The sequence below is a fragment of the Pimephales promelas genome, chromosome 1 (assembly GCF_988280905.1).
Source record: "Pimephales promelas chromosome 1, fPimPro1.hap1.1, whole genome shotgun sequence".
NCBI classification, from domain to species: Eukaryota; Metazoa; Chordata; class Actinopteri; order Cypriniformes; family Leuciscidae; genus Pimephales; species Pimephales promelas.
In genome coordinates, this window is record NC_142769.1 from 4,210,956 (window position 1) to 4,223,980 (window position 13,025).

Below are 13,025 nucleotides of genomic sequence, written 5' to 3' on the forward strand. Positions count from 1 at the left end.
AGTTGAGTTTTACCATTTTCAAATCCATTTAGCCGATTTTCTGATATTTAGAAGAATATCAGTAACCAGTTTTTGGTCTCATTGACTTCCATTGTAGGGAAAAAAAATACTATGGAAGTCAATGAGACCAGAAACTGTCTGGTTACTGATATTCTTCTTCTAAATATAAAAAAAAATGGCTGAATGGATTCGAAAATGGTAAAACTCAACTGTTTAACTCTGGGGGAGTGGTAAAATGAGCCTATTTCCAAAAAAAAAAAAAAGTGGAGTATCCCTTTAAGATTCAGACTTTTGCTGAATGACATTGTTGAAATCTCTTCTGAAACGTGGAGATTATATTGGTTCGTTTTCTCAGTGGAAACATCTGAAAAGCGTGACATGTTGCTCTTCATTTGACCTCATTGCACTATAGGAATTATTTAGGGGAGATTAAAGGAGTAGTTCACTTTAAAATGAAAATTAGCCCATGATTTAATTTATTATTAAGCCATCCTGGGTGTATATGACTTTCTTCTTTCAGACGAATACAATGTGAGTTATATTAATAAACTCCCTGACGCTTCTGAGCTTTATAATGGCAGTGGATTACAACCATCAGATTGAAGCTCAAAAAGTGCTTCTATCCATCATAAAAGCGCTCCTCATGGCTCCGGGGGTTTAATAAAGACCTTCTGAAGCGATGTGATAAGAAAAAAAAATCATTTTTAAAGGAGTAGTTCACTTTAAAAAAAAAAAACTTGTGCTGATAATTTACTCACCCCCATGTCATCCAAGATGTACACGTCTTTCTTTCTTCAGTCGAAAAGAAATTAAGGTTTTTGATGAAAACATTCCAGGATTTTCTCCATATAATGGACTTCAATGGGAACCAAATGGTTCAAGGTCCAAATGAGAGTTTCAGTGCAGCTTCAAAGGGCTTTAAACGATTCCAGACGATGAATAAGGGTCTTATCTAGCGAAATGATCGGTCATTTCAAAAATAAATAAAAAACTACGTTTTATTTAAGCACAAATGCTCGCCTTGCTCTTTTCTGTGATGCGTGTTCATTACTCTCCTGTTCAAACTCGTTCATCAAAATGAACGAATCTTTTTCCGAGTCTTTTGGTTCATTCAACGAACGAAACGAACAAATTGACTCGAAAAACTATTTTAGATTGCTTAAGTCATCTGCTACAGCAAGAAAATGATTTATCAAAACTCAAACGCTAAATAATATGCTGTATATTTTCTAGATCATGAATAGTACCTATTTTTACCATGCACGACTCTCGCGTTGCTCTCCACCATTTTGAAAAGGTCAAAGGTTATCTCATCTCGGCAACTCGTGCATCAAAATATTCTACATGCTACCCAGTGGGTGTTCATGTGCATTTTCCACGTTGGCTTTACCATAATTACCATAGCATGTGAACGCACCATAAATCATGGGCTAATTTTCCTTTTTAAGTGAACTTCTCCTTTAAGGACAGCTTCATTTGTGATTTGTCATTTGTATTTCTCAGGCTGAATGTGTGTGTTTCTGCAGGGCCGGGCTGGAGGGCAGAGATCCGGCCTGCGGATCATCCCGTGGCCGACTTCGACTTTGATGTGGTGGTGGGAGCCGATGGGAGACGAAACTCTTTAGAAGGTATGAACTCGGATGACTGAGGATGATGGAGTTGCTGCTCAGTCGTTATTAAAAAACAGTCCAGAATTGAAATACTGAATTACATATATTATGTCCACTAAAATAAATACACATGCAGCCCTCTCTGTTTGCACAGTAACTAAGAGGCTATAATAATCATTGCTCTATGATTGCAAACTGTTCTAGCAGTAACTAAATTTGTACCTACCTAAAATATGAGAGCATGTACATTAAAATAGCATGTCATATGCAATAGCACACTCAAGTCACACAATTTGAGGTATCCATCAAATGGATTACATACCAAAGTTTAACTTTTTTTCAAATATCTAATGCTAAACACAAGCAAAACTGGTGCTAGCCTTAGCCTTAAAGGAGTAGTTCACTTTTAAAAAAACTTTTGCCGCTAATTTACTCACCCCCATGTCATCCAAGATGTCCATGTCTTTCTTTCTTCAGTCGAAAAGAAATTAAGGTTTTTGATGAAAACATTCCAGGATTTTTCTCCATATAATGGACTTCAATGGGGACCAAACGGTTCAAGGTCCAAATGAGAGTTTCAGTGCAAACTGTTCAAAGGATTTTAAACGATTCCAGACAAACGAGTCCAGATAACAAATCTTTTTCCGAGTAATTTGGTTCATTCAACGAACCAAACGAACCAATTGACTCAGAAAAAGATTAGTTCATTTTGATGAACGAGTTCGAACAGGAGAGTCACGAACGCGTATCACAGAACAGAGCAAGGTGACCATTTGAGCTTATAAAACTTAAATTTTGTTATTTATTTATCAAACGAGTGAGCGATTCGCTTGGTAAGACCCTTATTCATCGTCTGGAATCGTTTAAAGCCCTTTGAACAGTTTGCACTGAAACTGTCTTTTGGACCTTGAACCGTTTGGTTCCCATTGAAGTCCATTATATGGAAAAAAATCCTGGAATGTTTTTTATCAAAAACCTTAATTTCTTTTCGACTGAAGAAAGAAAGAAAGACATGGACATCTTGGATGACATGGGGGTGAGTAAATTATCAGCACAAGTTTTTTTTTTTTAAAGTGAACTACTCCTTTAAACAGCTTCTTCTGATATAACCCAAAACCTCTCGTTGTTAAGCTTCTCCTATCTCAGCCACTCTTAAAATTTGTCCTGAGCTCTTGGCTGAAGTCCTGAGAATTGTTTCATCCAAGCCATAAAATCGAGTTGTGCTGTGAAAAGCGATACTGCATGATGTCACCAGCCGCCCACCGGTTACAAATGAGTTCAGCGAATCAGCATGCGCTCTCGAGGAGCTCTCAGGGTTTTTGAACACGTTTCAGTTGATGATGTGTGTCCGTTGGACTCTGTTTTCCAGGTTCGTCATCTTTGCGCTTATCCCTAATCAGATGCTTTTTCCAAAAAAGGGCATTTGTGGGGCCCTCCAAACTACGAGATGTTAGCTCATTGCCCAATTATGAGTAACCTTAGGGAAAAAGAGCCCAAGCTTGTTTTGGACATTACGTGAGCTACTTCAGGACATCTAGGGAATGTTAAATTTATCCCAATCTGAGGCAGAGCAGCGGTCAGACGAAAACAGCTACAGATGATGATGAAGAGGAGAGTTGATGTCTTAGCAAGTTAACATCATGACAGTAATAGAGCAGTTCTGGCTCTTTATCAAATGTGTGCAGGATTGAGAAACTTCAGCCAAGTCAACCCACTCAACATCTATGGAAATGAACAGCTTGTGCCATTTTTGTAAAGTTTGCCTGGACTTATTTGCCATTAGTGTTTAGTTCTAATTAAAAGCCACTTTAAGTTCCTTCTTCTTTCATAACTGAGCATCGAATGCCGAGTGGTTGTGGCTCTACGTCATTCAGTGAGAGGTTCAAATGAGGCCTTCGTCTCGGCCTTGCGACCAAAGATAGCCTGCAATAATTTTGACTGTCAGAAATTTAGCATGATCATCTCTAGACTTGTAGTCAAACCGAGACCAAGACCAGAGGGTATCAAGACCAAGACCAAGCCGAGACCGGAGGGGAAAAATACAGACTAGTGCTGTTGAAGCTAAGCAATAACTTGTAAGATTTAGTTTGGCATTGCCTGCCTATCTCTGCCAATTTTAAAGTCTCCAAATGAATCCATTCTGCAACTTTTAATTACGTCATTATATTTTTAAAACAAAATTATAAGCATAAAGGAGTAGTTCACTTTAAAAAAAACTTTTGCTGATAATTTACTCACCCCCATGTCATCCAAGATGTCCATGTCTTTCTTTCTTCAGTCGAAAAGACATCCATTCCAGGATTTTCTCCATATAATGGACTTCAATGGGCACCAAACGGTTCAAGGTCCAAATGAGAGTTTCAGTGCAGCTTCAAAGGGCTTTAAACGACACCAGATGATGAATAAGGGTCTTATTAAGCGAAACGATCGCTCATTTAAAAAAAACAACAACAAAGTTTTAGTTTTATAAGCTCAAATGGTCGCCTTGCTCTGTTCTGTGATGCACGTTCGGGACTCTCCTGTTCGAAATCTTTTTTTCGTGTCATTTGGTTCATTCAACGAAGTTGACTCTGGAAAAGATTCGTTCATTTTGATGAGATTCGTTCGTTTTTGACTTGCTTTGTATCCTACAATTCAATTGGTGTCGTAGGGTTTACATTCATGTCGTACCCAAGTTTATAAGATCTATGTCGTACAGTGTGATTTGTAATGATCTTAAAGGATTGACGAAATCGAAAGCAGGTACAGCGCTTCCTAACAAGGCACTTTTATTGAAAGCTATCTGAGTGCTGAGTAACAAAACAGTTTGTTGATCTTGTGGGATTGTCCTCATGTGCAGTTTTTGCCTTCCATTTTGTTTCTGCACGCCAACAGTGTCTAAAGAAATCACACCGTTGATACGAAAATGCCAGCGTGCTTTAAAAGCCACAGATGAATGTTACAGGGATTAGCAGACGGAGAGATTTACTTCCCAGACTCTGCCATATAGCGGTGTAATGATTAAAAGGATAGTTCACCCAAAAATGTTCATTGTTCATGATGTCGCCGAAAGTGCTTTCCTCACTTTTGGAAAGTGTTTTCAAAAATATGTGGAGAGAGCTCAAAATGTAAAGAAAACATTGTATTCGTGTGGGCAGGGCTACGGTTTCTGTGAAATCTCATTGGTCCAAAATTCTGCTGTTCATTAAACAGCAAATATCTTCATCAATCAATCAATCAATCAAATTTTATTTGTATAGCGCCTTACAACAGCCAAAAGGTGCACAAGGCGCTTTCCAGTAAAAGCATCAATAGACAACAGAAAAAAAAGGGGAAGAACAAAACAAAACACAAAAATAAGCCAGAGTTGAAGATTACATGTTAAAAGCTTGTCTGAACAGATATGTTTTTAACTGTGATTTAAAAGCACCCAGCACAGTGATGCTTCTTAGGAATGTTGGTAAAGCGTTCCACAGTTTAGGGCCCTGGACAGCAAATGACCGGCCTCCAAACTTTTTATATTTAAATTTGGGAATGACCAGATAGATCTGTTCAGATGAGCGCAAAGTTCTGGGTGGTTGATAAACTGTTACTAAATCGGCGAGGTAGACCGGGGCCAGACCATTAATAGCCTTGAACACAAACAGTAGGATCTTATACTCCACCCTAAACCGTATCGGGAGCCAGTGGAGCGAGCGGAGGACAGGGGTGATGTGCGAGCGTTTGGAGGTGTTGGTGAGTAGACGTGCTGCCGCGTTCTGAACCAGTTGAAGCCGATTAAGAGATGATTGATTAAGTCCAGTGTAGAGGGCATTACAGTAGTCTATCCTCGAGCTGATAAAGGCATGAATGACTTTTTCAAAGTCAGCTCGGGACAAGAATGGTTTGACCTTACTGAGAAGCCTTAGCTGGTAAAAGCTCGCCCTGACAACAGCACTAATCTGTTTGTCATACTGCAAATTTTTGTCAAAAATAACACCCAAATTGCGTACAGTGGGTGCAAACTGAGGTGTTAGAGGACCAAAACTAAAAGAACTACTGGGTGAATCAGGGCTAAAAAGAATGTACTCCGTCTTTTCTTCATTCAAATGAAGGAAATTCTGGGAAAGCCACTGCTTAATGTCCCTAAGGCAGTCATAGACAGGGTCCAGCGCAGAACGATTGTTCAGAATCACAGGAAGGTAGATCTGGAGGTCGTCTGCATAGAAGTGAAATTGAACATTATGATTGGAGATGAGTTGTCCAAGTGGTAGCATGTAGAGGGAGAACAGAACAGGACCGAGAATGGATCCTTGAGGCACACCGGATGACAGAGGGGCAGATGAGGATGAGAAGTCATCAAGCATTACTGAAAAAGTTCTGTTGGTGAGATATGAAGAGAACCAATTTAGCACTGCGCCCTGCAAACCAACAAGATGTTGAAGACGGGAGATGAGGATGGAGTGATCCACGGTGTCAAATGCAGCGGTAAGGTCCAGTAGTACCATAACCACAGAGCTTTTACTATCCAGAGCTCCAAGAATGTCATCATGGACCCTTAGTAACGCAGATTCAGTGCTATGTCTGGACCTGAAACCGGACTGAAATTTATCATTAATGGCGTGCAGTTGTAGGTGAGACTGAAGCTGGGAGAAAACAAGCTTCTCCATCAACTTAGACAGAAATGGCAGATGAGATATTGGTCGAAAATTGGACAGTATGGTAGGATCTAAGCTGGGTTTTTTGAGCAGCGGTCTTACAATAGCATGTTTGAGAGCAGTGGGAACAGTCCCCAAACTTAGACAGCTGTTCATGAAGGTGACGAGAAAAGGACCTACGATGTCAATAGCATCTTTCAAAATCCTGGCAGGAATAGCGTCTAGAGGACAGGTGGTAGGCTTCAGCTCATGAACAGCTATCTTGAGGTCCTCCAGAGTAACTGTATCAAAGTCCCCCAGCATGCATTGCGTCGCTCGAGAGGAAAAGACAACAACAGGAGCATGTGCAATAGTTTGCCTAACAGACGAAACCTTGTCCAAAAAGTGTTGTTTGAATGCATTGCATGTTTTTTCTGATACATCATTTAAAACAACAGACACCGGATTAATGACAGAATTAACAGTGCTAAACAGGATTCCAGGGCGGTGGCTATTGCTATTGATGAGGTTAGAAAGGTATTGTCCTTTAGCTTCCTTCACAGCTCTCTGAAAGTTGGCAAGACTGTCTCTTAACATGTCCAGTGACACCTGCAGCCTATCCTTCTTCCATTTACGCTCAGCCTGTCTACACTGGCGCCTGAGGGCCCAAGTTAAATCATTGAGCCAGGGGACCGATGGACCTTTGGTCGTCTTTTCCTTGTAGGGCGCAACAGAGTCCATAATCTGGGAGCAGATGGTGTGGAAGGAGGAGAGGAGAAGGTCAGGACATAAAGGCGTTGTTGTCAGTTCAGCAGTGGAGACGATGTCGGAGACAGAGAAGGCAGCAACAAAGTTATCGACTGTGGATGGAGTAATAATGCGACGACGAAGGGGGGCAGTAGATGAAGGAGCAGGAGAAACAGTACAGATGTCAAACCGTATGAGAGAGTGGTCAGAGATGGGAAAATCCAGAGCCTCACAGGTTAAGACTACCACCCCACGAGAGATAATAAGGTCAAGAGTATGACCTAACCTATGAGTGGGACAGGATATGGACTGGGTGAGGTCCAATGAATCTAAAAGTGCCTTAAAATCATTAGCATGTTTATCAGAGGGGCAACAGACGTGAATGTTAAAATCCCCACAGATTAAAATATTATCAAACTTTGCCAGAAACTCTGTCAAAAACACTGAAAACTCATTTAAAAAATCCTTATTTAGTTTTGGTGGCCGGTAAATTACTGCACATAAGATGGGACAGGGTAGTGTGAGCACAAATGCTTGTAACTCAAAGCTGGAATACCCTCTAGTGGACAGCTGGCGACATATCAAGGACTGTCTGTGTGCAGTAGCTATCCCCCCGCCCCTACCCGTTTGCCGCGGGGTGTTTAGGTAAAGATAGCCAGAGGGGAGGAGTTCCGAAAAGGCACTGACGTCACCTGGGGGAAGCCAGGTTTCGGTGAGGAAAAACAAATCCAGATTGTACGAGGAGATGACATCATTGAGGACAAATGTTTTGTTATTGAGCGATCTGGTGTTACATAATGCCATGCGAAACGTGGTCGAGTTGGCAGGCGACGATGTCACACGAGGAATAAGACGGAGGTTTCTTTGGACGCAACCCCGTGTAGATGTCTTGACGCGGCGGGGACACGGAAAAGGAACGTCAGTGTTGGAATTAACCGGCCGAAGCCATCGTAGTCGGGGAGCCAAAGTCTCAAAAGCTCTATAAAATGGGTTGAACCTGACATGGTCTGTCATACTTTTTATTTGTGTTTTTTCTGTTAACTTTGACCCTAAGAACAAATAATTAGAGGGTCTGCTCTGCCGGAAATATCGCGAAAAAAAATTGTGGCCATTTTAGTGTACGCACCCTTTATTTTTTATCAGAAAAATGTGAAAAATTATTTTTTTCATCAAATCCTCAGTGGGTTGGGTAGGTTCTCAATAAATGCATTCCAGATACACAGAACACATGTGCAGACAACATCCACTGAAAAAATAATTCTTAAAACACATTTCTACATGATTTCGCATCAATTTAATGCAAAAAAACAGGCGTTTTTTCACTTATTTTCCACTATTTTCATCTTTACTTCATTGGCAATCAACTATTCCCTTAAGTTATGACATCAGGCAATATGCCATTCTTTTCACCAAACACTATACTCATTACACAGAAAAAATTATAAAAATCCAAACAAAATCAATGGATCTGTGATGATTTCACTACTAGTTGGCGATCAACAGGCTCAGAATTTCAATAGAATTTTAGACTACTCTCAAAATTCTTAAAAACATGCTGGATATTTAGCATCATGGCTCACTTACAAACACACACACACACGCACACACATGATTTTAGTAATTTTTATGAGTTTGGAACAACCAACCAATGGTTACCAACGGTTACCAACTGACTTCGAAGCTGCTCATCATTGTCTGTGGTAAGTGATAGTGACTAATATACCGGTAGGTCTGCCCCAGAGTTTTGGGAAAAGAATGGTAATATGGATACTGTAATTGTAATTAACTGAAAGGACCACACCAGTCTTCAAACAATAATATTTCTGATGATTCCTCATCCCAAACATATCCCTGTAGCAGCAGCATTCATTCTCTACTAGTTTACTTAGCTAGCTTTAGCCGTTTTAGCTAATGTCGGTGGTTTAAACGGCATTACTCCTCACAGGTATGGGGTAGAGAGTAGAGACTTACTTTTTTTAAATGCTTAGGATATTATTCTCTAATAGAGGTATGTGTCCTATATGTTCAATAAGCTTCAACCGGAAGTTGAGAAATTGCCAAAATTTCAACTGGACTTGTTAGGTAAAGAAATAGATATGAGAATAAATGCTGCTACAGGGATACGTTTGGAGCGAGGAATCATTGGAAATAAACTTGTATGAAGCCTGGTGTGGTCCTTAAAGTGTTTTTCATGTCAGACAGATAGTAGGCTAGTAAGGATAACTAAAGGCTACATTAAACGTTAGCTGCCATTAGCATTTAGCTTCATGGCTAGTTGTTACATTGCGGTTTAGAAAGTTTAGCTAGTTAGCTTGTGGCATGAATGGCCGCACAGACAAAAAAAAAACAATATATAGCTATATTGGATATCAGACTGTACACAATAATGAACAATACAAATGTTCTGTAAAATGTAAACATACTATATAGGATGCATAGTTTTTTTTTTTTTTTACAGTATATAGAGTGAGTGATTTGTCAAAAGCTAGTTAGCTAGTAGTAATAATAATAATTCATTTTATTTGTTGGGCGTCTTTCAAGACACTCAAGGACACCTTACAAAAAGTAAAAAGTAAAATTTTGAATTGATATGAAATCTGATTGGAAACCAATGAATGTTCCCTAAAACTGGAGTAATATGCTCATTCAACAGTGTTTGTGTAATGATCCGAGCTGCTGAATTCTGAACCGTCTGAAGTTTATCAATACAGGATGACACTCAGACTCTTAACCTGAGAAGAAAGAAAGATAACAGAGTCGGCGATAGTAAGTGTAAAACTTCCACAATTCCGCAGTTTTGATTGAGTACCTACTATTAAAATTTTAGTTCCCTTTGAGTCGATCACGTGCGGCGTAACATCGACGTGACAATGTAATCGGGACCACTTCAGGGATCGCATCACGTGCCCCACTCCGCAGCATGGGTATAGCAGCTTCGAAATCCGTTGGTAACCGTTCGTTGGTTGGTTCCAAACTCATAAAAATTACTAAGATCATGTGTGTGTGTGTGTGTGTGTGTGTTTGTAAGTGAGCCATGATGCTAAATATCCAGCTTGTTTTTAAGAATTTTGAGAGTAGTCTAAAATTCTATTGAAATTCTGAGCCTGTTGATCACCAACTAGTAGTGAAATCATCACAGATCCATTGCGTGGGTATAAACAGGAAGCGGGCGCACGCACACATTGTCTTTCACTTAGGAGCCGAGCTTTCGTCTGACTGAGTTCTGCAGACTGGTGCAATGTTTAAGATTCCAGAAAAGCAAGACTCTGTATCCACTGCTGGTGTGACTGTGCGATCAGTGGTGGCCTCAAGGATTTTCACAGCATTGCTTGTGTGTGTGTGTGTGTCGGTCTTGGTGGTCGTTCCTCTTTGAGAGTGTACCCCGATTACACCACGGCTATCTTTGGGTACTTTGACACTGAATTTTTGTGTTTTCACTAAAAGAGCAACAGGATGTTTCAGGATGTCTTTCCGCTCGTGCGTTTATGGATGCGGTCATTCCCTGGCGCCAGCAGATGGTCACAATAGTTCCTTTTCGTGTTGGGCATTCAGCACGCTGAGGCAACTTTTGTGAATAGTTCATGTTTTCATTGCGGGAATATGACTATGACTGTGCTGAGATTGAGACTTGCTTACCTCAAGGGAGGTGCAGTCCCCTCGCCTATGTCTAGCTTTTATTTTGGACCTCAAAATTTACCTACTTTTGTGCATGGTCAGGGTGATCTGAGGGTGATCTGAGGATTAATGTGAGGACTTCCCCGCTGAGGCAATCTCCTTGGGTCCCTCACACCTTACAAGCGCTGCAACAACCAGCCATGTCCTTTGGGGCTCTGCTTGATGATCAGATGTCGATCACAGCATTGTAGGGGGAGCTTCAGTCCTCTGGAGATGAGGATTCGGCTGTGTTGCCCCCTTCGAAGGAAACCGCACGTTCCATTGGTCAGGCGATGTCCACCTTGGTGGTCCAGGAGCACCACCTTTGGCTCAACCTGGCCGATATGAGGGACACCATTAAGAATCGGTTCCTGGATGCCCCTCTGTCCCAGGTTTGGTTATTCGGCGACGTGGTTGACAGCTTTGCCCCACCCGTTCACTGGTCGCAGACCCTCCATCCGTTCGTCACTGAGGTCGACCTCCTGGGGCATCCTCCGCTCCTGTGAAGCCCCAGCAGCAGCCACCATCCAGGCCTCAGTGTGGACCCCACATGTTTATCTGTTTGCCGCCCAGGACAATTCTCACTACCAGTCGTTCTATTCTCTGACCGAGGGGACCCTCTGCATGGATGCTCTGGCACACAGCTGGTCCCCGGACCTACGCAAGTATGCGTTTCCCCCAGTGAGCCTTCTTGCACAGACATTGTGCAAGGTCAGGAAGGACGAGGAGCAGGTCTTGTTAGTTGCGCTGTATTGGTCCAACCGGATCTGGTTCCTGGAACTGGTGCTCCTCGCAACAGCCCCTCCCTGGCCCAGGATCTGCTCTCTCAGAGACGGCCCACCCTATGGCACCAGCATCCAGACCTGAATGCCATATTCTTTGTTACAGCTTTGAGGGATGAATTCCATAAATACTTGGAAAGCCATGGAGTTCACAATGTTACCTCATACATATCAGTCCTTTATTGCCCACCTTAGAAGGCACTTTGAAGTAGGTGGTATTTTTAAAATAATGGTTGTGCCACAGAAAGTATGTTCTATTTGCTCAGCATAAATGAATGTTGGCCACATGCTCTCAAAGTTGAAGGAACTTAAGGAGAAAACGGAAGAGGCAGAGTATGAAGAAGAAATACTCATTTACAGTTATCTGACGCTTTTATCCAAAGCGACTTACAATTGCTATATATGTCAGAGGTCGCACGCCTCTGGAGCAACTAGGGGTTAAGTGTCTTGCTCAGGGACACATTGGTGTCTCGCAGTGGATTCAAACCAGGGTTTCTCAACCCAAAGGCATGTGCCTTATCCACTGCACCATCACCACCCTAATACTCTGCATACTTCTTGCAGAATATGAAGAAGAAAGTGAGTTGACACCATAGTCTCTTCCTACAACACTGCAACTAGAATACGGAAGGAACTCCAGGACCAACCTAAGCAGGCCCTGAAGGAAGCAAGACAAGCCAGAACAGCTCAAGCCAGAGGAAGTCACCAGATCGCTGGCAGTATGACTGAAGACCCAACACTGCAGCAAGATATCATACCTGGAGGCATCCCAAAGATTGAGCTGTTATACCACCTGGCATGGATGATAACAGATACATCTCCAGAGTTAGGTGAAGACGACCGGGTGAAAGTTAGTCTTAAGCAGCAAGAACAAGTTCTCAACCTTGCCCAGGATGTCTGCCAAGCAGTTGCCAAGATCCCAACACCGAAACACGTTGGGATAGCCGTTAAGGAAACCAGAAGTCAACCGTGTCACTCCTAAATAGATTTAGGAACAGCATCAGCTACAAAGAAGTACATATATTTTACAACAATGGCAGTTGAAGAGCAGACAACTAGGGATGGTGCCTTCATACCAACGAACCTGAAGGTTTGACGATTCACACAGTTTGATAAACTTGACTTCCCAGAGTACACAAAGGATGGACGAACACTGCATGGCAGTTCATTCCAAGCATTTACCATCCCAGATACCATCCCCGCAACTGTGATAAGCTATGGTCCCATCTTTCCCAAGTCACCAACAAACTATTGGAGGACCTGGAACCAAATTGCACTGCTCCTACATGGAAATCGTTCCAACATTTCTCATCCTAGATACCATCCCTGCAACTGTGATCAACTGTGGTCCCTTCTTCCCCAAGGCACCAACAAACCACATCTGATCATCACTGAGCGGGGTGGTTATGGCGCAGTGGATAAGACACATGCCTTTGGTGTGAGAGACCGGGGTTCGAATCCACTGTGAGACACCAATGTGTCCTTGAGCAAGACACTTAACCCTTAGTTTCTCCAGAGGTGTGTGACCTCTGACATATATAGCAATTGTAAGTCACTTTGGATAAAAAGCATCAGCTAAATGAATAAATGTAAATGATCAATTCACTCCTCTTTTTTCATCTACTATTCTTCTCTCT

General features: G+C 41.9%; 1 protein-coding gene across 4 annotated transcripts in view; it reads left to right on the top strand.

Moving 5' to 3' along the window:
• Window positions 1-13,025, top strand: part of mical2a (microtubule associated monooxygenase, calponin and LIM domain containing 2a) — a 93,047-nt gene that overhangs the window by 35,216 nt on the left and 44,806 nt on the right. For all 4 annotated transcript variants that reach the window (XM_089118234.1, XM_089118184.1, XM_089118170.1 and 1 more), the window contains one exon: window positions 1,527-1,628. In XM_089118234.1, the coding sequence (XP_088974360.1) occupies window positions 1,527-1,628 (102 nt within the window). The remainder of the gene's footprint in view (window positions 1-1,526; window positions 1,629-13,025) is intronic.